Here is a 24756-nt window from a genome sequence, read left to right as displayed (position 1 = left end):
TGCAGTAGTGCATTGGTTAAGATGTTCTCACTCATCTGTAGAGTTAAATACAGTGCATGCATTATATTTTGAAGGGAGATCTTCGATTACTGCCACATAGTAAGGTCAAATTGCATTCTCTATGTTTGGAAGTCAGAGGCGTGCTCAGTCCCTTTAGGAAGATTAAAAAAGTATTCTTGTGGGTGCTCTTTGGTTCAAGGTTCAATGTCGAAAAAGTTGCTTGAAAAGAGAAAAAACTTTTCTTCACCAAGGCACTCAAGGTATAGTTAAAAATGTCTTTATTATTATGACATTTGCTTCATCACTCAATTCAACAGCTGTGCCCCGAAGATGAAACAAATCATCAGGTCAAATTGGCAAATAATCCATAGCGACCCATTTCTGAAGGAAGTCTTCCCTGATCCACCGATGACTGTTTTCAAAAGGGCCCCCTCTATAAAAGACAAGCTGGTCAAAAGTTACCTGCCAGACAGGAAAGAGAAAACATGGATACAAAAAGACCTCTACGGGACCTATAAATGTGGATCATGTAAACACTGTGAGGGCATCATCCAGAGCAAAACCTTTTTAGATTTGAGAACAAAAAAGGAATACAAAACAAATGATTTTATTAACTGTAACTCTGAATATGTTGTTTACCGTTTGCTCTGTCCTTGTGGATGTTTTTATGTGGGGAGAACAAAGAGGAAATTAAAAGCACGTTTCTCAGAACACAAATATGCAATCAAGACAAACAATGAGGATTATCCAATGGCCAAACATTATAGAGAAATTCATCAGAGTGACCCATCATCTTTAAAAGTACAGGGGATTGAAGTGATCAAGAAAACTGTACGGGGTGGGGACAGATTGAAAAGGTTGCTACAGAGAGAAACCTTTTGGATCTGGAGCTTCAAGGCAATGGAGCATCCAGGTCTTAATGAGGAAATGGACTACAGAGCTTTTTTGTAACAATGTGTTTTTTTGTATTTTATCACTGCTATTGAACTCATTATCTACTTTTTGAAATGTTTAATATACTGGATCTGCTATATTTTTTGTAATTGTTTTCAAGGACCTGTTTGAGGGGGCGGGTCTTAGCTACACTTAAGTCTGTGGTGGGGGAGGTGCACTAAGTAAGGGTTAACGTTCGGCGAGAAGGTCGCTACCGTGGAATAGCAGCACGACAGAGAGAATCTTTAGACCCCGACGCAGAGCGGAGGGGTCTTGTTCTCTCTGAAGTGCTGCTATTCCACAAAGCGACCGACTCGCCGAAAGTTAACCCGCTTATTATATGGATATACTTAAATGATTCACACATGGCGGGGACATTTCTTTAGGCCTATTTAATGTTAAGTCAAAAGATTGTTGCTGCGCAAAACAAAACAGTGCCGTTGTGGAACACCGCTAGGCAACAGGTAGCCAGGACAACAGGTCGGTGTTGTCTATCACAGCAGCTGATTAGAGTATTGTTGAAAAGTCGCTTTAGCAGTGAAAAGTCTTGTTACCATTGACAGCGGTCTGTTATAGACCAACCCGTCCGTTATCGAAAAATAACAGACGTGCGAACGTTGGGGAGCCCCGTTGAAATGAATGGAGCATTCGACCGATGACGTCACAACCATATAATAATTGTGGGCAATCAACTAGTCAACAGGTGGAATGTTTGTCTAACAAAAGGCTTCACTGTGTCAGTATCACTATGCCCTGAAGAAGGCTCAACTGCCGCTACGCGTGGGCCATTTTAAAACTCCTTAATGGACATGTCATAATAATAAAGACATTTTAACTATACTTTTTGGAGTGCCTTGGTGAAGAAAAGTTTTTTCTCTTTTCAAGCAACTTTTTTGCATTCTCTACTATGTTTTAACAGTTTGGCTCCATCATAAGGACCAGCAGGTGATAAAATGGCTGGCCTTTGGTCAAGATCCGTCACACTGTAGGCTAAGCACTACAGACAGGAGAACATTGCAAAACATGACAAGGAATACACCCACCATTTAAGCTGGTGAATTCATGTCCAAGATAGGAATTAACACTGTTTTTTTTATATAAAATCATCTCATCGGTTAATGTATGTAACTGTTAAGTGTTGTCTTTTGTTTTGTTTTTAGTCTTCCTCGACATTTGCTGCCATTTATTGTCCCCGTCCCAACTCTTTTGAGACGTGTTGGATTTATCAAATTAGAAATGAGTACATATGTCCCCCAAAACAATATTTTTTTCTCGGTTTTTTAACACTTAATAGTTGTCTTTTTCACTATTCTCCATCTAATGAATAGGTTGAATGTTTTGAAAATGATAGCATTTTGATTTTATTCACTGTTTACCAAACGTCCCAACTTCATCGGAGTTGGGGTTTGTACTATCAGGGGCCAGATAAAATGCCCCCAAGAGCCGTAAACTGCCTTCGAGATGTAGATTCCCCACCCCTGTCCTAAAGCATGTACTTCTTTGTGCATTTGGTCCTGAATAACTACTTCTTCTTCTTCTGTCTCATGATGTTCTTCAAACTTGTTCCATGGTGCGACAGGCGTCCGATAAGGTGGGCCCCAGTGACACCCTGAGGCTGCACAACAGAAGTGGGCTCCTGATCAGCATCTTCCCCAACCAGCCCTGCGCCCCCTACAGACTGGAGCTACTGGCTGCTGAACGCCAAGCCAAACTGCTGGGTGGCTGTCTGTATAAATTAAGTACACGGTTTTGTATATTTTATGACATGCTAGTTCATGTTAATTTACATTAAGTTATCATGACTTGATTGGATCATATTTGTGTGACAGTTTTTTTTTCTTTCTGATCCCAGAATCATTGCCCCTGGTGGCCTATATGATATGGGAGAGACAGACTTATTTCACCATCGGTGGGAGACCACAGCAGGCTGAATTCCCCAGCGATTGCCCAGCACAGGATGTGAAAAAGACTCACAGCTTTGTTTGGGGACTCTTTTTGTGAGTTTCCTTTCACGTCTGTTTTGGTTATTATCAATCTGGTGGTTTTGCTGACAAAAGAACCAGGAATAAACTAGAAATGCACTCAGAGAGTGCAAACCTCCGCCAAGGAAGCTGTTTGATAAAATTAGTTGGCTATGTTACAGCCCATTTTTTTTTCAAGTCTTTCTGTCTTATTTTTGTGGAGTTAGAAACGGGAATGTCAATATTCGCCACAACCCGCAATGGTGAAGAATATTTTAAAATATTACTGTATCCAGATCATGATCCAGATAACCTCCAAAATTTAATCGCTTGTTCATTTTGTCATTTCCAACAACTATACAAAGTTTAAATCCGTTAATTACTTTTTGAGTTATTCTGCTGGCAGACAGACAGACAAACAAACAGACAGACAAGCCAACGTGACCAAAAACATACCCTCCTTGGCAGAGGTAATACAAATGAATTCCACTAGGTTTTAAGTAAACGGCCCCCTAGTTTTCTTTTTTGATCATTGCTATACTTTTATACCTTTCCAGTAATTGGGTCATTACACTGGCTGCCAGTGTGTTTTAGAAGTGATAGTCTATAAATCACTCAATGGCCTTGGCCGTATTTATAGCCTATTGTAAATATGCTACAGCAATATCATCCTAAAGATGTCTTAGGTCTTCAGAGCCTCCTCTACTGGTTGTGTATATACCGGGTAGGTAAAATTCACATTTACCCAGTGTTGCTAAATACTGGAACCAGCTAATTAGAACTGCCCCAACAGTAACATGTTTTAAAAAGAGATTAAAAACAGCTGTGGTTAGTTACAGTAGCCCAGTGGTTCCAAAACTGGGAATCGGGATCCCTAGGGGGGGTTGCGGAAGTACTGAAGGGGGGTGGTGGACAAAAGGGAAATTGCACAAAATTGGGAAATTCACAGGATAATAGCAGAGATTCTTTAATACTATACTCTGATAATAGCTAGCAGCAAATACATTAGATGTATCCTATTTTGCTGTCCTGTGAATTTATTAATGAAACTATTTTTTAGACCAAAAGGGGGTACCAGCTGAAAAAGTTTGGGAACGACTGCAGTAGCCTATGTCACAGAAGTGAGTAGCCTACAGAATACTTAACATTTTTGCAGATTTGCAGGTATCTTGTCATGGGAAAACGTTTAATAAATTTCACTTGGACACAATGAACAGTAGCAAGCGTACAACTTCTATAGCCATTTCAATTTATTTTTCACTAAAAGTCATTTGAAATACAGCCGTTATGACTCAAATGTAGCCTACCTCACAAAAGTGAGTACACCATATGTTAAAATCCTACAGAGACGATCATGACCTGCTTCGGTAGATGAATTGCAATTACTCCTGTTGTACAAATGTTTTGCGTCTACATTTTTCAATTCAATTACTGAAATGTAATAAAATATTGTACTCAATGTTTTGAAAATAGAATGGGTAAGGCTATGGTAGAATGAGGGCATAGACGTTGGAAATGGAAGAAACATTGTGAGATTAGATGGAAGTTTTGGCAGGTTGGGGAGTTTGAGGTCTGTTCAGGCCAGAGTTGGGCTTTGGAGGCAGCAACTGAACATCCTCATGAACCAGGAACGTTTGCCAGCCTTTGGTCCATCAGCAGGTGCATCAGAAATGTTCTCAGTCGGGGCAGGTGTCTCTGCATGCTTGCCTGCTGGTGGGTGGAAATAAACACAGAACAGTTAATGAACAACAACAACAGAAGCAAAGGAAACCACTTGAGAAGAGTGAACATAAAACAAACCCTACCCATGTCACAGTTGGCGATTGGAGACACCTTTGTGCTGCGTCTCTTTGGAGCCTAGGACAAGTGAAAGAAAGTTGCTTATAAGCATTGCTTGTAATGTCACCATGCTGTCAAAAACAGAGCAAAATTCATAAAACCATAAAATGGTCAAATTCATAAAATGGCCGCCAGTCTTTTCTTACCTTGAGTCGAAATCTGGAGAATCTTCCTGCTTTTTGCTTTTTGTCACCTGCAGATGCGTGCACAGGCCCAATTGAGGATGAAGCTCTCTGTGCAGATGGGGGGACATCAGTGACGTCGGCGCTATTTCTGAACAGTTCTCTCAACTTAGTCAGAAAGATGTTACCAAAGCCAACCTCTGGATTCCCTGCCCTCTGCTGGATGGCTTCGGAGCCAAACTCCTGCAGCAGGAGCCCATCCATTATCCTGTAAATGGTCTGGATCTTGATGTTGTTTAGGTGCTCATGCATATTCGGAGCTCCAGAAGCTCCACCAAACGTTGACATGACTTTGTCAATAAGATCTTCATACTTCTGATCATTGCTCCTTTCCTGTTTCGCAGCTGCTGCGTCCTTCTGAAGCATGATCATCAGCTCATGGACCATCAAGTTGGTGAAGACACTGATCATGCTCCGGCGGCTGCAATCCTGCTGTGTCAAGTCCGGCTCACAGCTGGCCGGTCTTCTTTCACTTTGGTCCTTGCTGTGAGAAGATGCTGTGTCCATGTTCTCTGCTGTGACTGTGGCTGAGACTTCATCTATTGCATCAGTGACAGGGGAGTCTGCCCGTCTCAAACGTGGTCTATCCAAAGAAGCGCTGTGAGCCACCAGAAATGGTAATAATGGCTTGAGCAAATCGCCCATTGCTCCTTCTGCATATGAGTAAACCATCTGAGGAGGCTGAGGTATCGGGGTGCTTCTGCCAGAAGCCGATGGTGTCACAAATGGACTACTCTGCTGCAGGATATCCTGCATCTCATCAACCAGGTGTCTGGCCATGCCGTCAAGACCTTCACTTGATAGCACTCTGTCCACCATTTCCTTGATGCTTGCGGGGTCACAACATTGGCCTCCATGCTGCGCCATCGAATCGACTGGGACTTCATCTACTCCATCAGTGGCAGGGGAGTCTGCCCGTCTCAAACCTGGTCCATCCAAAGGAGCGCTGTGAGCCACCAGAAATGGTAATAATGGCTTGAGCAAATCGCCCATTGCTCCTTCTGCATATGAGTACACCATCTGAGGAGGCTGAGATATCGGGGTGCTTCTGCCAGAGGCCAATGGTGTCACAAATGGACTACTCTGCTGCAGGATGCCCTGCATCTCATCAACCAGGTGTCTGGCCATGCCGTCAAGACCTTCACTTGACAGCACTCTGTCCACCATTCCCTTGATGCTTGCTGGGTCACAACATTGGCCTCCATGCTGCGCCATCGAATCGACTTCAGACAGGTCAGATGTCTTGTGCTTGGCACTGTCGGGAGGATGGTCAGCCATAAAGGAACGCAGAGCAGTGGTAGCAACGGTTGAGGCACGGGAAAGACGCCATGCCATCATAGTCTTCCACAATGCTGCCAGGGAACCTCTCATACGGAACATCCTCCCCTGGCTTGCAGGACGTCCAGACATCTGAGCTGAGGTGGAAGAACCTGCACTCTTACACCTGTCATCCAAAAATACAGGCAAAACATTTTTGCTTTTACACATTTGTAAAATACACTTTGAATAGCTCTTTTGCAACGCACAATTAAAGCCATGTGATTCATAAATCTCTTTGTTTTTGGCATTTGAATTGAATGTATTGGGCAATTGGAAACGGGGTGAAATCTACCTGCTACTCTATTTAAATCTACACTATCAAATGTAATATTTTATGGAAAAATCTACATCATGTTTTCAGATGTGTTTGGCCAAAAGAGTGTATGAGATTCTATCAATTAATATGTTACTTCCTGATTTTTACCTTGGGCATGTATTAGAGGAGTGCTCCAAATTTCTCTCCATATGCGAAAAAACTGGCAGAATAACATTCATTGAGCTGGAGCTCACAACTTTAAGTACAGCCTGACACATCTCCACAAACTGGTTCCTTGCCATCTGTGGTGAAAAAATATGCTGTTATGAAACCACAATCACATATTGTAATATCAACTTGAGAATAGAGCAACATCATATGCCTACATAATAGAAGGGCTAATACTCACTTGACAGTCTATCATGCTGATGAAATCCTTCCACTCCCTATGACAGAAAATACATTTGTTTAATTTGTTACATGAGCCCTCTGTAGTTTTAGCATATTTATTGGCACCTTAATTAGCCTCTTCTTTCCCCTTTTTTTCCAGACACCTCTTGTATATGCACTTTCCATTGATTATTATTGTTTTTAAGTGCTTCAAAAATAACACTGTTTCTATGTTTATTATTATTTTTTTGTTGTTGTCTTTGTGTGTCTTAAGGGGTCCTCAAGTCCTTTTATCTGCCTTTCCAGCACTTTGGTCAGCTATCTTGTTGTATTTTAAAGTGCTCTATAGGCCTAAATAAACTTTGACTTGACTTGACTTGACTTGACATTATTTGGACATTTTTAACAGAAGACCCTCTGTCTAATAGGAACATAATATTGAAACCAACATTGAGCAGCATATAGCATAAATATAATAAAATACAGTCACGGCTGAGGTAGCATGTAAGCGAAACTCACTCTTCGGTCAGATTGAAAATGTACTCCCGGATAGAGGGATGTAGAGGTGGGATTGCATCATTAGTCGGGTTTGAAGAACCTGTTCCAGACTCCTGCCGGAAAGGCTCTTCTGAACCTGAAAATATGTCAGAATATGTTGGACTTATTCGGGTCTAAAACTCACAAAAATCGTTATATCTTTCTTTGCTATTCTCTTCTTCATTCACTTAGACAGTTGGGAACTATTGTTAGGCCTGTTGCTTGTTAGTTTTTTTGCATTTAATCATTTAGTATTTTTCTATAAGTCCACCATCAATAAGATTTTTTTACTGCTGTAAAGGACAATGGCCCTATTTTGTGTTTAATGTGCTATTGAAATTAACAAATGAGAATGAGAATAAAACCGTTCGATACGCATATAGGCCTAATAATTCCATATAATCTAAATACCAATGGGGAAATGCTTTAAATTCTAATTAAAAGATATACTGACCTTTCTCCATCTTCTAAGGACACCACTTCAACAACTATGTAATCTTCTCATGACTCCGTCTACAGAAAAGATTGTTTTCTTTTGCAGAGGTGTATGTGAATGTGTTTAACACTACATCAACTTGGGCTATAATCAGAACATTCTATGATGTCATTGATGATGTCACAAAAGCTTACAATGCAACCAGAGATTCTAGGAGTATCCAGTCTCTCTGATGCAACCATGAATGCGACCCTAAACAGACAAATGTAACATTCCATTCACTACCTTTCTATCTTTCTATCTATCTATCTATCTATCTATCTATCTATCTATCTATCTATCTATCTATCTATCTATCTATCTATCTATCTATCTATCTATCTAAACAACATCCATAAAAATGCTGAACTCCACTGGGTTTTCAATAAGTCAGTGTGGTTTAGATTTGAGTTTAAAACCCTTCTGATAGTCTATAAGTCATTAAATGGCCTAGTTAATCAATATGTGGGCCTAGATGCTACAGCAATATCCTCCTAAAAGATGTCTTAGGTCTTCAGAGTCTACAGACAGGGTGAAATGTTCAAAGATTCTGACAGAATAACTGCAATACAATAATTGTATAGGATTTTAAAAATGTATCTTCTTTGTATGTTTTGTTTGTTTTTTTAGTCTAGTCTTGTCTTGTCTTTTCTTGCACTATGGTAATTGTCTGTTCAAGTGTTGTGTATTGTAGGCTACTCCCGAAACGCAACCCATGAGAAACCTGTAATATATGATTACTTTCTGTATATGAATTTACAGTAAAGAAAGTTACTGATAAATGTCCTTGGTAGATTGTCTGTGTTNTCAAACTTCAATGGTTTCACTCACTTTTTCATTTTTATACATAGTCGAAATCTGTCCGCTGAACGTAGATAAAACACCTAACCATTTGGACTGGCAGTGCTTACACAATGGCAAAGGGACAATGTACAGTGAGGAGAATAAGTATTTGATCCCTTGCTGATTTTGTTGGTTTGCCCACTAATAAAGACATGATCATTCTATAATGTTAATGATAAAATGTATTATAATATAGAGAGACAGAATATCAAAAAGAAAATCCAGAAAATAACTTTGAAGAATATATTTTAATTGATTTGTATTCCATTGAGGAAAATAAGTATTTGACCCCTCTAGTCAAAAAAGACAAAATACTTGGTGGCAAAGCCCTTGTTTTCTCATACAGAGGTCAGATGTTTCTTTCAGTTAATGACAATGTTTGTGGGTATATTAGAAAGGATTTTTGTCCACTTTTCTTTGCAGATCATCTCTAAATCACTTAAGTTGTATGACTGTAGCTTGCCAAATGGGAACTTCTGTTCCCTTCACAGGATTATTATAGGGTTAATGTTTGGAGACTGTCTAGGCCACTTCATGACCTTAATGTGCTTCTGCTTGAGCTACTCCTTCGTTGCTTGGGCTGTATGTTATGGATTATTATCATTTTGGGAGGCCAATCCATGACCCACCTTCAGTCTAGTGGTGGTGGGAAAGAGGTTGGCATGCAGCATTACGTTTACATGTCTCCCTCCATCCATTTCTTGACGATGTGAAGTTGTCCTGTGTCTTGGCCAGACAAACAACCTCAAAACATAATGTTACCACTTTCATTTATGATGTTGGAGAAGGTGTTGTTCTTGGGATCATAGACAGCATTTCTCTTCCTCCAAACACATAGAGTTGTGTTAATGCCAAACAGTTTGATTTTGGTGTTATCTGATTCCAGCACCTCCCAATCATATCCTAATCCAGTTTGACGTTCATTGGCAAACCTCAGGTGAGCCTGAACAGGTTCCTTCTGAAGCCGGGGTACCATACATGCACTGCAGGATTTTAATCCGCTGTGGGATCAAGTGTTTCCAATAGTTTTCTTAGTGATTGAGGTCCCAGCTGCCTTGCGATCATTTCCTAGCTCCTCCCATACAGTTTTAAGGTGCTTTATCTCCTTTTTTTCTGGTTATTAAATTCCCACAAGGTCAAATCATGTATGGAACCAGAGACAGGCCTAAGATTGATGATTGATGATCATTTTGTATGTCCTAAAATTGGGAAGAAATGCACCAACAGTTTGCTCTTTAATATCCAGGAGCCCATTTCAGCCTTATTAAGTTCTACAATCTTGTCCCTGACATCCTATGACAGCTTTTTGGTCTGTCCCATGTTGGCGAGTTTAGTTTGATTGATTGACTGATTCTATGGACTGATTCTGCAGATTCAATGTGTCTTTTGTGCAGGTTACTATTAACAGGTGTGTTCAATTCAGATAACAAGTTGATTGGAAGTGCCATTTGATCTGGGGGATCAGAACTCTTAATGGTTGGCAGGGGATCAAATACTTATTTCCCTCAATTAAATGTAAATCAATTATTATATATTCTTTAGAGTTAATTTCTGGATTTTCTTTTTGATATTCTGTCTCTCCATATTAGAATACATATTATCATTAACATTAAAGACTGATCATGTCTTTATTAGTGGGCAAACCAACAAAATCAGCAAGGGATCAAATACTTATTCTCCTCACTGTATTTTGAGGGTACTGATGATATATGTGGAGAAGAAATTTAGTTTTGACACATGGGTGTCAAAACTGTTTTTGGGGTGATATGAGCGAGTGATGAGGATCCATGTAGTTATGCTGAACAATCTAGTTTATTTTGACAGAAGGACTAAATTAATGCAAATGAGCCAAAGCGATTGAGAAGGATCTATGCCATTTTGATGGCACTGACTATTTATATGGGAGAAGGTTTAGTGCTGATGCAAGAATGAGGTGTTTTGGGAGGTATATGACATTTTGCTAGTTATCTGAACTGTTGTGCAGAAGTGTAAGAATGTTTGGCCAAATGACCCAATGGTTATAGGAATGTCATCTCAGTTTCAAGAAATTAGCCAAACCAATGGAGAAAAAAACTGTAATAAATACCTTTCATTTGATTTTGTCTATCGAGTCTTGGTAGAAATTAAGCTTTCTTCCTTTGAGTAGGAAGCTGGTTCCAGCATTGGGGCGCATAATGGATGTCATTGAATGCATACTTTATTGCCCCGAAGGGAATTTGTCTTAAGACACATAATACTTTATTATAATCCTTGGTGGAGGTAATAAATAGTGCATCGTTAAACTGTATCATCTGAGTTTTTGCTCTATTGATATGTGTACAATATCTATTGCTATATGTATTATTTTTATAAAGTGGGCTTCTCTGAGAGGTCAGAACTAAAGATGCTCTAGACAGGCCCTTCACTTGAGCAGCTCCAACCAGGGACGGATTAAGAAATTATGGTCCCCTGAGCCAGACACTGTCTTGGTCCCCCAAAAAACACTGTCCCCCCCAAAAAAAGAAACGCACCTTGACCCTGCTAATCAGACATGCTACGAAAACTACACACAGTGCTCACAGCTAGCAGGTAATTGGACACTGCGATACACACCAGTCCCCACCATGCTATAGAGTTGGGATGCTATAGAACTGTATACTACTGTATGTACATAGTGTGTACGCTGAGGCACAGCAACACATTTTTGGCAGGGGTTGCTGTTGGTGGGTAGACAATTGGTGTGGGGGCCCTCCCCTTGAAAATATTGTATATTAGATGCAATTTCCTGCATTCTAATCAATTTTAGGGCAAGAAATCTCAGAAAATTAATGTCACTTGGCCACGTATGTGATGCTATGCTGAGATTACTATCCATCAGTCATGACAATTTCAAATGCCGAATTCAACAAACAGTAGGTAGGCCTACACACAAGTAATTTTTGTAGCAACCACAATCAGTGGTAGCAACTCATGAACTCAAATAATTGGAAATATTATTATTGCAAAGGTGGTTTTTGACGGCTGGTTTGGGTCGTGGCCATGGAGCCAAGTTGGCCTGCCTTCTTGGGGCCTTGGCCCTTTGGCTCCCTTGGGTCCCCCACCCCCGGACCTGGCTTGGCCTAGGGCAGGGATGGGGAACCTTCTCTTGTTCCCTTGAATATAACTTAATTGTATTGCCAATGTCATTTGTAAGATTCCTTTACAAAATGTGTTATATTTCATGTGAAGCTGCATAACATTGAAATGATGGGCCTGGGCCCGGTAGGCCCGTTCATTAATCCACCCCTGCCTGGGCCCAGCAGCAGCTGTCAGCGGCTCTAGGCGTGAATGTCGAGTGCCAATAAGAAGAGTCAGATATATGCACACTTTGAGGAACACAATGACTTGTGGTAAGCAAAGACAATCTTACCATATCCTCAGAAAATAAAAATTAAGCCAAATGGTTCATGGATGGCAAGGCCAGTCTAGGCCCTTCCCTAAAAGAGACAATAACCATTTCCCAATGTCAAGTGTTCTAGCCTTGGTAATGCGTGAAACGCCTAGTGATTGGATACTCTGTGGAGTTCATCAAAGCATATCTAATTACTGTGCGTATAATGCACTACCAAGGCTAAAACAGTTCACATTGGGAAGTTGTGTTTTTGCCTAGATCTATAATGGTTTGTCTGTCCACCTGAGCTGAGGAGGACCCATCTTCACACCCGTTAACCTCTGCAGTTTGCCCTTCCTCCAAGGCAACATACAGTCGATATCTGAGAGGCTACTTGAACTGCATGTCACATCAATCGACAGACAGATATCCAAACACTAGGCGTTTCACGCACTACCAAGGCTAGCACTCAACATTCTCGCCCAGGGCCGCTCACAGCTGACGGTGGGCACAGGACAAAGTCATCTGAAAGGACCTACACAATATATACAATGTAATGGGGACCCAATTCTGGGGCCCCTATCTCCCTGGGTCTGGAACAACATACCCCTTTGTTCCCCCGTCGGCAGGCCTGTTCTCGTCAGTGCTCCCCTTCAGAAAAAATTCCCTTAGTTTCACAGGTTTACAGCTTGAATTGGATATTGAACGAGATGTTAAAAAAATAATACATTATTATTTCAAAACAGTCTGGGAGGTCTGACATTGTTTCCACAGGCTTGGTTTTTCTCACTCCCGCTTGATCTGATACGGTTGACCAGAGCTGTAATAGATATTTGCATAATAGTGTATTTATGTTATGTATTACATTGTGTATATACCGGGTAGGTAAAATTCACATTTACCCAGTGTTGCTAAATGCTGGAACCAGCTAATTAGAGCTGCCCCAACAGTAACATGTTTTAAAAAGAGATTAAAAACAGCTTTGGTTAGTTACAGTAGCCCAGTGGTTCCAAAACTGGGAATCGGGATCCCTAGGGGGGGTTGCGGAAGTACTGAAGGGGGGTGGTGGACAAAAGGGAAATTGCACAAAATTGGGAAATTCACAGGATAATAGCAGAGATTCTTTAATACTATACTCTGATAATAGCTAGCAGCAAATACATTAGATGTATCCTATTTTGCTGTCCTGTGAATTTATTAATGAAACTATTTTTTAGACCAAAAGGGGGTACCAGCTGAAAAAGTTTGGGAACGACTGCAGTAGCCTATGTCACAGAAGTGAGTAGCCTACAGAATACTTAACATTTTTGCAGATTTGCAGGTATCTTGTCATGGGAAAAACTTATGAAAACGTTCAAGAAATTTCACTTTGACACAATGAACAGTAGCAAGCGTACAACTTCTATAGCCATTTCAATTTATTTTTCACTAAAAGTCATTTGAAATACAGCCGTTATGACTCAAATGTAGCCTACCTCACAAAAGTGAGTACACCATATGTTAAAATCCTACAGAGACGATCATGACCTGCTTCGGTAGATGAATTGCAATTACTCCTGTTGTACAAATGTTTTGCGTCTACATTTTTCAATTCAATTACTGAAATGTAATAAAATATTGTACTCAATGTTTTGAAAATAGAATGGGTAAGGCTATGGTAGAATGAGGGCATAGACGTTGGAAATGGAAGAAACATTGTGAGATTAGATGGAAGTTTTGGCAGGTTGGGGAGTTTGAGGTCTGTTCAGGCCAGAGTTGGGCTTTGGAGGCAGCAACTGAACATCCTCATGAACCAGGAACGTTTGCCAGCCTTTGGTCCATCAGCAGGTGCATCAGAAATGTTCTCAGTCGGGGCAGGTGTCTCTGCATGCTTGCCTGCTGGTGGGTGGAAATAAACACAGAACAGTTAATGAACAACAACAACAGAAGCAAAGGAAACCACTTGAGAAGAGTGAACATAAAACAAACCCTACCCATGTCACAGTTGGCGATTGGAGACACCTTTGTGCTGCGTCTCTTTGGAGCCTAGGACAAGTGAAAGAAAGTTGCTTATAAGCATTGCTTGTAATGTCACCATGCTGTCAAAAACAGAGCAAAATTCATAAAACCATAAAATGGCTGCCAATCTTTTCTTACCTTGAGTCGAAATCTGGAGAATCTTCCTGCTTTTTGCTTTTTGTCACCTGCAGTTGCGTGCACAGGCCCAATTGAGGATGAAGCTCTCTGTGCAGATGGGGGGACATCAGTGACGTCGGCGCTATTTCTGAACAGTTCTCTCAACTTAGTCAGAAAGATGTTACCAAAGCCAACCTCTGGATTCCCTGCCCTCTGCTGGATGGCTTCGGAGCCAAACTCCTGCAGCAGGAGCCCATCCATTATCCTGTAAATGGTCTGGATCTTGATGTTGTTTAGGTGCTCATGCATATTCGGAGCTCCAGAAGCTCCACCAAACGTTGACATGACTTTGTCAATACGATCTTCATACTTCTGATCATTGCTCCTTTCCTGTTTCGCAGCTGCTGCGTCCTTCTGAAGCATGATCATCAGCTCATGGACCATCAAGTTGGTGAAGACACTGATCATGCTCCGGCGGCTGCAATCCTGCTGTGTCAAGTCCGGCTCACAGCTGGCCGGTCTTCTTTCACTTTGGTCCTTGCTGTGAGAAGATGCTGTGTCCATGTTCTCTGCTGTGACTGTGGCTGAGACTTCATCTATTGCATCAGTGACAGGGGAGTCTGCCCGTCTCAAACCTGGTCCATCCAAAGGAGCGCTGTGAGCCACCAGAAATGGTAATAATGGCTTGAGCAAATCGCCCATAGCTCCTTCTGCATATGAGTACACCATCTGAGGAGGCTGAGATATCGGGGTGCTTCTGCCAGAAACCGATGGTGTCACAAATGGACTACTCTGCTGCAGGATATCCTGCATCTCATCAACCAGGTGTCTGGCCATGCCGTCAAGACCTTCACTTGATAGCACTCTGTCCACCATTTCCTTGATGCTTGCGGGGTCACAACATTGGCCTCCATGCTGCGCCATCGAATCGACTGGGACTTCATCTACTCCATCAGTGGCAGGGGAGTCTGCCCGTCTCAAACCTGGTCCATCCAAAGGAGCGCTGTGAGCCACCAGAAATGGTAATAATGGCTTGAGCAAATCGCCCATAGCTCCTTCTGCATATGAGTACACCATCTGAGGAGGCTGAGATATCGGGGTGCTTCTGCCAGAAGCCGTTTGTGTCACAAATGGGCTACTCTGCTGCAGGATAACCTGCATCTCATCAACCAGGTGTCTGGCCATGCCGTCAAGACCTTCACTTGACAGAACTCTGTCCACCATCCCCTTAATGCTTGCTGGGTCACAACATTGGCCTCCATGCTGCGCCACCGAATCGACTTCAGAGAGGTCAAAGGTCTTGTGCTTGGCACTGTCGGCAGGATGGTCAGCCATAGAGGAACGCAGAGCAGTGGTAGGAACTGATGAGGCACGGGAAAGACGCCATGCCATCATAGTCTTCCACAATGCTGCCAGGGAACCTCTCATACGGAACATCCTCCCCTGGCTTGCAGGACGTCCAGACATCTGAGCTGAGGTGGAAGAACCTGCACTCTTACACCTGTCATCCAAAAATACAGGCAAAACATTTTTTGCTTTTACCCATTTGTAAAATACACGTTGACACTCTTTTGCAACGCACAATAAAAGCCACACGATTCATAAATCTCTTTGGTTTGGGCAAGGTATCGGGCAATTGGAAACGGGGTGAAATCTACCTGCTACTCTGATCAAATGTAATACTTTATGGAAAAATCTACATCATGTTTTCTCCAGATGTGTTTGGCCAAAAGAGTGTATGAGATTCTATCAATTAATATGTTACTTCCTGATTTTTACCTTGGGCATGTATTAGAGGAGTGCTCCAAATTTCTCTCCATATGCGAAAAAACTGGCAGAATAACATTCATTGAGCTGGAGCTCACAACTTTAAGTACAGCCTGACACATCTCCACAAACTGGTTCCTTGCCATCTGTGGTGAAAAAATATTTTGTTATGAAACCACAATCACATATTGTAATATCAACTTGAGAATAGACCAACATCATACGCCTACATAATAGAAGGGCTACTCACTTGACAGTCTATCATGCTGATGAAATCCTTCCACTCCCTATAACAGAAAATACATTTGTTTAATTTGCTACATGAGCCCTTTTTCCAGACACTTCTTGTATATATGCACTTTCCATTGGTTATTATTGTTTTTAAGTGCTTCAAAGATTACACTGTTTTTGTGTTTATTTTATTTTATTTTTTATCTTTTTGTTGTCTTTGTGTGTCTTAAGGGGTCCTCAAGTCCTTTTATCTACCTGTCCAGCACTTTGGTCAGCTATCTTGTTGTATTTTAAAGTGCTCTATAAATAAACTTTGACTTGACTTGACTTGACATTATTTGGACATTTTTAACAGAAGACCCTCTGTCTAATAGGAACATAATATTGAAACCAACATTGAGCAGCATATAGCATAACAATCATAAAATACAGTCACGGCTGAGGTAGCATGTAAGCACAACTCACTCTTCGGTAAGATTGAAAATGTACTCCCGAATAGAGGGATGTAGAGGTGGGATTGCATCATTAGTCGGGTTTGAAGAACCTGTTCCAGACTCCTGCCGGAAAGGCTCTTCTGAACCTGAAAATATGTCAGAATATGTTGGACTCACAAAATAGTAATATCTTTCTTTGCTATTCTCTTCTTCATTCACTTAGACAGTTGGGAACTATTGTTAGGCCTGTTGCTTGTTAGTTTTTGCATTTCTAATCATTTAAGCTTAGTATTTTTCTATAAGTCCACCATCAATAATATTTTTTTTACTGCTGTAAAGGACAATGGACCTACTTGGTGTTTAATGTGCTATTTAAATAAACAAATGAGAATGAGAATAAAACGTAAAAAGTTCAGTTCAATACTCATAGGCCTAATAATTCCATATAATCTAAATACCAATGGGGAAATGCTTTAAATTCTAATTAAAAGATATACTGACCTTTCTCCATCTTCTAAGGACACCACTTCAACAACTATGTAATCTTCTCATGACTCCGTCTACAGAAAAGATTGTTTTCTTTTGCAGAGGTGTATGTGAATGTGTTTAACACTACATCAACTTGGGCTATAATCAGAACATTAGGCCTATATGATGTCATTGATGATGTCACAAAAGCTTACAATGCAACCAGAGATTCTAGGAGTATCCAGTCCCATGTGACCATGAATGTAACATTCCATTCACTATCTATCTATCTATCTATCTATCTATCTATCTATCTATCTATCTATCTATCTATCTATCTAAACAACATCCATAAAAATGATGAAGTCCACTAGGTTTTCAATAAGTCAGTGTAGTTTAGATTTGAGTTTAAAACTCTTCTTCTAGTCTGTAAGTCACTAAATGGTCAAGTTAATCAATATGTGGGCCTAGATGCTACAGCAATATCCTCCTAAAAGATGTCTTAGGTCTTCAGAGTCTCCTCTACTGGTTGTGCCTAAAATGCAGACAGGGTGAAATGTTCAAAAGTTCTGACAGAATGACTGGAATACAATAATTGTATAGGATTTTTAAAATGTATCTACTTTGTATGCTTTGTTTGTTTTTTTAGTCTAGTCTTGTCTTGTCTTGCACTATTGTAATTGTCCTTCCTGCTATTGTCCTTCCAAGTGTTGTGTAGGCCCTATGCTACTCCCGAAACACAAGAAAAATTCCCTTCGGGACAATAAAGTATGCATTCAATGACATAGCCATTATGCGGCCCAATGCTGGAACCAGCTTCCTGCTCAAAGGAAGAAAGCTTAATTTCTACCATAGAAGACTCGATAGACAAAATGAAATGAAAGGTATTTATTACAGTTTTTCTCGATTGGTTTGGTTAATTTCTCGAAATTGAGATGACATTCTCAAAACAACACGGACAAATCCCCAAACCAACTTGCAATTTCCCAAAACAGAATGGCATTTTTCATTGCTTTCATCAGATATCAAATGCTTTGTACATGTCTCAAATGTTTAGTACATCTCTGCAGATGGATATGTACAAATACCCTTCAGTTGACACATTCAGCATACATTCAGCACATTTTCCAAATAAATTGACCTTGCTTATCTAAACGAATTAGACAATTCTCAGTCTAATGGTTGCCCTCTCCAAAACACGTCAGCATTATTTCATTGTGTAAGTCATCATATGCAAAGTGGTCTACGCAATTCCCAAAACAGTCAAGGACATCATATTTTAAGAATTTCATTACATAGTAAATTCATGACAGTGTTCAACAGGTCAGATGGTATTGTAACTTTACTAGTTAGTAGAAAATAATTTTACAACCGTGTATCCTACATTTTCCTCAGTTATTTGGCTAATTTCACGACATTTTTTCAAACAACATTCTGTTTTGAACAATTGCTAGTTGCTTTGGCATTTGTCCATGTTATTTTGAGAATGTTATCTCTGTTTTGAGAAATGAGCCAAACCCATGAGAAACCTGTGATATATGGGCATTACTTTCTGTATATGAATTTACAGTAAAGAAAGTTACTGATAAATGTTCTTGGTAAATTATCTGTGTTGTCAAACTTCAATGGTTTCACTCACTTTTTCATTTTTATACATAGTCGAAATCTGTTAGCTGAACGTAGATAAAACACCTAACCATTTTGACTGGCAGTGCTTACACAATGGCAAAGGGACAATATATTTTGGGGGTACTGATGATATATGTGGGGAAGAAATTTAGTTTTGACAAATGGGTAAACTGTTTTTGGGGTGATATGAGCGAGTGATGAGGATCCATGTAGTTATGCTGAACCATCCAGTTTATTTTGACAGAAGGACTAAATGAATGCAAATGATCCAAAGCAATTGAGAAGGTACTGACTATTTATATGTGAGACGGTTTAGTGCTGATGCAAGAATGAGGTGTTTTGGGAGGTATGACATTTTGCTAGTTATCTGAACTGTTGTGCAGAAGTGTAAGAATGTTTGGCCAAATGACCCAATGGTTATAGGAATGTCATCTCAGTTTCAAGAAATGAGCCAAACCAATCGAGAAAAACTGTAATATACAGGGAGGCAACATTTGTCTTTGGCGCAGGTCCCCGACCTGCAGAATATAATTTGTAAAAGGGGGGCTCATATCCTGACGATTATGAGGCAGGGGGCGAAGCCTACTCCCATTACAGGACAGGGACCAACTGGTGACGTTAGCTCATGAGGATAAGGCTGAAGGAGGCTGAAGCGGACCAGGGAACCCAGGACATCTGGAGATGGAGGTTGAAGGAGATGGAGGTTGAAGGAGATTGGGTTGAAGGAGACAGAGGTTGAAGGGGATGGAGGCGGGGCGTCGGCGTATGCTTACTCTGAGAAGCAAAGAGCGAAACAGAGTTTTAAAACCAAGGCATAGACATTCTATTGGCTGAAAGCTGCGGATAAGCGAGTGATGTGGCGGGATTCCCCGACCGGGAGCTGTGATTGGCCACAGGCTTACATTTCGTCAACGTTAGTCATCTACTTGCTATAAGACACATAATACTTTATTATAATCCTTGGTGGAGGTAATAAATAGTGCATCGTTAAACTGTATCATCTGAGTTTTTGCTCTATTGATATGTGTACAATATCTATTGCTATATGTATTATTTTTATAAAGTGGGCTTCTCTGAGAGGTCAGAACTAAAGATGCTCTAGACAGGCCCTTCACTTGAGCAGCTCCAACCAGGGACGGATTAAGAAATTATGGCCCCCTGGGCCAGGCAGTCTTGGCCCCCCATAATGTTAGCAACTCATGAACTCAAACAATTGGAAAGATAATTATTGCAAAGGTGGTTTTGACGGCTGGTTTGGGTCGTGGCCATGGAGCCAAGTTGGCCTGCCTTCTTGGGGCCTACACACAAGTAATTTTTGTAGCAACCACAATCAATGGTAGCAACTAATGAACTGAGGCACTGAGGATGGTCTGAATGGGACCAAAACGTTTGCACTGTTCACTTGGGTAGCACTTTTTTAATTTTGAAACATGCAATAAAAGGAAATTATTGTATCGGCATACAAGGTGTGCGAGTTCCCCTTCCTTGATCCTATAGTTAACCTGTTGGAACCTACGCACCCACCCGGCATCAAGAGAAAAGGCGCGGTACCTCCCGGTGAAAGAACAGCAACTAATGAACTGGAATAATTGGAAAGATAATTATTGCAAAGGTGGTTTTGACGGCTGGTTTGGGTCGTGGCCATGGAGCCAAGTTGGCCTGCCTTCTTGGGGCCTTGGCCCTTTGGCCCCCTTGGGTCCCCCACCCCCGGACCTGGCTTGGCCTAGGGCAGGGATGGGCAACCTTTTTCATTCAAAATGCCACATCAAATTGCTCCAAGGGCCGTCAAAGTCCTCCGAGGGCCGCACTATGAACACAAACTTTAGGCCTATATTGAAGGCAGCCAGCTTTAAAACAGACCCCACCTTCTCTTGTTCCCTTGAATACAACTTAATTGTATTGCAAATGTAATTTCTAAGATTCCTTTACAAAATGTGTTATATTTCATGTGAAGCTGCATAACATTGAAATGATGGGCCTGGGCCCGGTAGGCCCGTTCATTAATCCACCCCTGCCTGGGCCCAGCAGCAGCTGTCAGCGGCTCTAGGCGTGAATGTCGAGTGCCAATAAGAAGAGTCAGATATACGTATGCACACTTTGAGGAACAGAATGACTTGTGGCAGGCAAAGACAATCTTACCATATCCTCAGAAAATAAGAATTAAGACGAATGGCTCATGGATGGCAAGGCCAGTCTAGGCCCTTCCTTAAAAGAGACAATGACCATTTCCCAATGTCAAGTGTTCTAGCCTTGGTAATGCGTGAAACGCCTAGTGATTGGATACTCCGCAGAGTTCACCAAAGAGTATCTAATTACTGGGCGTATAACATACTACCAAGGCTAAAACAGTTCACATTGGGAAGTTGTGTTTTTGCCTAGATCTATAATGGTTTGTCTGTCCACCTGAGCTGAGGAGGACCCATCTTCACACCCGTTAACCTCTGCAGTTTGCCCTTCCTCCAAGGCAACATACAGTCGATATCTGAGAGTGCATTTATGTTATGTATTACATTGTGCATTTATGTTATGTATTACATTGTGTATATACCGGGTAGGTAAAATTCACATTTACCCAGTGTTGCTAAATGCTGGAACCAGCTAATTAGAGCTGCCCCAACAGTAACATGTTTTAAAAAGAGATTAAAAACAGCTTTGGTTAGTTACAGTAGCCCAGTGGCTCCAAAACTGGGGATCGGGATCCCTAGGGGGGGTTGCGGAAGTACTGAAGGGGGGTGGTGGACAAAAGGGAAATTGCACAAAATTGGGAAATTCACAGGATAATAGCTAGCAGCAAATACATTAGATGTATCCTATTTTGCTGTCCTGTGAATTTATTAATGAAACTATTTTTTAGACCAAAAGGGGGTACCAGCTGAAAAAGTTTGGGAACCACTGCAGTAGCCTATGTCACAGAAGTGAGTAGCCTACAGAATACTTAACATTTTTGCAGATTTGCAGGTATCTTGTCATGGGAAAACGTTTAATAAATTTCACTTGGACACAATGAACAGTAGCAAGCGTACAACTTCTATAGCCATTTCAATTTATTTTTCACTAAAAGTCATTTGAAATACAGCCGTTATGACTCAAATGTAGCCTACCTCACAAAAGTGAGTACACCATATGTTAAAATCCTACAGAGACGATCATGACCTGCTTCGGTAGATGAATTGCAATTACTCCTGTTGTACAAATGTTTTGCGTCTACATTTTTCAATTCAATTACTGAAATGTAATAAAATATTGTACTCAATGTTTTGAAAATAGAATGGGTAAGGCTATGGTAGAATGAGGGCATAGACGTTGGAAATGGAAGAAACATTGTGAGATTAGATGGAAGTTTTGGCAGGTTGGGGAGTTTGAGGTCTGTTCAGGCCAGAGTTGGGCTTTGGAGGCAGCAACTGAACATCCTCATGAACCAGGAACGTTTGCCAGCAGGTGCATCAGAAATGTTCTCAGTCGGGGCAGGTGTCTCTGCATGCTTGCCTGCTGGTGGGTGGAAATAAACACAGAACAGTTAATGAACAACAACAACAGAAGCAAAGGAAACCACTTGAGAAGAGTGAACATAAAACAAACCCTACCCATGTCACAGTTGGCGATTGGAGACACCTTTGTGCTGCGTCTCTTTGGAGCCTAGGACAAGTGAAAGAAAGTTGCTTATAAGCATTGCTTGTAATGTCACCATGCTGTCAAAAACAGAGCAAAATTCATAAAACCATGAAATGGCCGCCAGTCTTTTCTTACCTTGAGTCGAAATCTGGAGAATCTTCCTGCTTTTTGCTTTTTGTCACCTGCAGATGCGTGCACAGGCCCAATTGAGGATGAAGCTCTCTGTGCAGATGGGGGGACATCAGTGACGTCGGCGCTATTTCTGAACAGTTCTCTCAACTTAGTCAGAAAGATGTTACCAAAGCCAACCTCTGGATTCCCTGCCCTCTGCTGGATGGCTTCGGAGCCAAACTCCTGCAGCAGGAGCCCATCCATTATCCTGTAAATGGTCTGGATCTTGATGTTGTTTAGGTGCTCATGCATATTCGGAGCTCCAGAAGCTCCACCAAACGTTGACATGACTTTGTCAATAAGATCTTCATACTTCTGATCATTGCTCCTTTCCTGTTTCGCAGCTGCTGCGTCCTTCTGAAGCATGATCATCAGCTCATGGACCATCAAGTTGGTGAAGACACTGATCATGCTCCGGCGGCTGCAATCCTGCTGTGTCAAGTCCGGCTCACAGCTGGCCGGTCTTCTTTCACTTTGGTCCTTGCTGTGAGAAGATGCTGTGTCCATGTTCTCTGCTGTGACTGTGGCTGAGACTTCATCTATTGCATCAGTGACAGGGGAGTCTGCCCGTCTCAAACCTGGTCCATCCAAAGGAGCGCTGTGAGCCACCAGAAATGGTAATAATGGCTTGAGCAAATCGCCCATAGCTCCTTCTGCATATGAGTACACCATCTGAGGAGGCTGAGATATCGGGGTGCTTCTGCCAGAAACCGATGGTGTCACGAATGGGCTACTCTGCTGCTGGATACCCTGCATCTCATCAACCAGGTGTCTGGCCATGCCGTCAAGACTTTCACTTGCCAGCACTCTGTCCACCATCCCCTTAATGCTTGCTGGGTCACGACATTGGCCTCCATGCTGTGTCATCGAATCGACTAGGACTTCATCTACTCCATCAGTGGCAGGGGAGTCTGCCCGTCTCAAACCTGGTCCATCCAAAGGAGCGCTGTGAGCCACCAGAAATGGTAATAATGGCTTGAGCAAATCGCCCATAGCTCCTTCTGCATATGAGTACACCATCTGAGGAGGCTGAGATATCGGGGTGCTTCTGCCAGAGGCCAATGGTGTCACAAATGGACTACTCTGCTGCAGGATGCCCTGCATCTCATCAACCAGGTGTCTGGCCATGCCGTCAAGACCTTCACTTGACAGCACTCTGTCCACCATTCCCTTGATGCTTGCTGGGTCACAACATTGGCCTCCATGCTGCGCCATCGAATCGACTTCAGACAGGTCAGATGTCTTGTGCTTGGCACTGTCGGGAGGATGGTCAGCCATAGAGGAACGCAGAGCAGTGGTAGCAACGGTTGAGGCACGGGAAAGACGCCATGCCATCATAGTCTTCCACAATGCTGCCAGGGAACCTCTCATACGGAACATCCTCCCCTGGCTTGCAGGACGTCCAGACATCTGAGCTGAGGTGGAAGAACCTGCACTCTTACACCTGTCATCCAAAAATACAGGCAAAACATTTTTTGCTTTTACCCATTTGTAAAATACACGTTGACACTCTTTTGCAACGCACAATAAAAGCCACACGATTCATAAATCTCTTTGGTTTGGGCAAGGTATCGGGCAATTGGAAACGGGGTGAAATCTACCTGCTACTCTGATCAAATGTAATACTTTATGGAAAAATCTACATCATGTTTTCTCCAGATGTGTTTGGCCAAAAGAGTGTATGAGATTCTATCAATTAATATGTTACTTCCTGATTTTTACCTTGGGCATGTATTAGAGGAGTGCTCCAAATTTCTCTCCATATGCGAAAAAACTGGCAGAATAACATTCATTGAGCTGGAGCTCACAACTTTAAGTACAGCCTGACACATCTCCACAAACTGGTTCCTTGCCATCTGTGGTGAAAAAATATTTTGTTATGAAACCACAATCACATATTGTAATATCAACTTGAGAATAGAGCAACATCATACGCCTACATAATAGAAGGGCTACTCACTTGACAGTCTATCATGCTGATGAAATCCTTCCACTCCCTATAACAGAAAATACATTTGTTTAATTTGCTACATGAGCCCTCTGTAGTTTTAGCATATTTATTGGCACCTTAATTAGCCTCTTTTTTTCCCTTTTTTTTCCAGACACTTCTTGTATATGCGCTTTCCATTGATTATTATTGTTTTTAAGTGCTTCAAAAATAACACTGTTTCTATGTTTATTTTTATTTATTTTTGTCTTTGTGTGTCTTAAGGGGTCCTCAAGTCCTTTTATCTGCCTATCCAG

General features: G+C 41.5%; 3 protein-coding genes across 6 annotated transcripts; all 3 read right to left on the bottom strand.

The window, feature by feature from the left end:
* Window positions 1-4126: 4126 nt before the first annotated feature.
* On the bottom strand, window positions 4127-7955 carry LOC134467361 (uncharacterized). Of its 2 annotated transcripts, none has more exons than XM_063221262.1 (7): window positions 7873-7955; window positions 7401-7515; window positions 6901-6937; window positions 6660-6793; window positions 4880-6359; window positions 4700-4751; window positions 4127-4604 (listed from the first exon to the last, which is right to left on the bottom strand). In XM_063221262.1, exons 1-7 carry the CDS (start codon window positions 7880-7882, stop codon window positions 4471-4473), a joined length of 1962 nt encoding a protein of 653 aa, XP_063077332.1. In that variant the 5' UTR covers window positions 7883-7955; the 3' UTR covers window positions 4127-4470. The 2 variants fall into 2 exon arrangements, with proteins under 2 accessions (XP_063077332.1, XP_063077333.1); XM_063221263.1 differs by having other exon boundaries at window positions 4127-4601.
* A 5530-nt stretch (window positions 7956-13485) lies between these two features.
* LOC134467360 (uncharacterized) lies at window positions 13486-17216 on the bottom strand. Of its 2 annotated transcripts, none has more exons than XM_063221260.1 (7): window positions 17134-17216; window positions 16664-16778; window positions 16218-16254; window positions 15980-16113; window positions 14222-15701; window positions 14059-14110; window positions 13486-13963 (listed from the first exon to the last, which is right to left on the bottom strand). In XM_063221260.1, the coding sequence occupies exons 1-7, from the start codon at window positions 17141-17143 to the stop codon at window positions 13830-13832; spliced, it is 1962 nt and encodes a 653-aa protein (XP_063077330.1). In that variant the 5' UTR covers window positions 17144-17216; the 3' UTR covers window positions 13486-13829. The 2 variants fall into 2 exon arrangements, with proteins under 2 accessions (XP_063077330.1, XP_063077331.1); XM_063221261.1 differs by having other exon boundaries at window positions 13486-13960.
* Window positions 17217-21755: 4539 nt separating this feature from the next.
* LOC134468013 (uncharacterized) lies at window positions 21756-23297 on the bottom strand. 2 transcript variants are annotated; one of them, XM_063222058.1, is made up of 3 exons: window positions 22477-23297; window positions 22314-22365; window positions 21756-22218 (listed from the first exon to the last, which is right to left on the bottom strand). In XM_063222058.1, exons 1-3 carry the CDS (start codon window positions 23290-23292, stop codon window positions 22100-22102), a joined length of 987 nt encoding a protein of 328 aa, XP_063078128.1. In that variant the 5' UTR covers window positions 23293-23297; the 3' UTR covers window positions 21756-22099. The 2 variants fall into 2 exon arrangements, with proteins under 2 accessions (XP_063078128.1, XP_063078129.1); XM_063222059.1 differs by having other exon boundaries at window positions 21756-22215.
* Window positions 23298-24756: the final 1459 nt, after the last annotated feature.

The sequence above is a fragment of the Engraulis encrasicolus genome, chromosome 17 (assembly GCF_034702125.1).
Source record: "Engraulis encrasicolus isolate BLACKSEA-1 chromosome 17, IST_EnEncr_1.0, whole genome shotgun sequence".
Lineage (NCBI taxonomy): Eukaryota > Metazoa > Chordata > Actinopteri > Clupeiformes > Engraulidae > Engraulis > Engraulis encrasicolus.
Note: the sequence above shows the minus strand (reverse complement) of the source record. Positions and strands in the feature narration are given on the sequence as shown.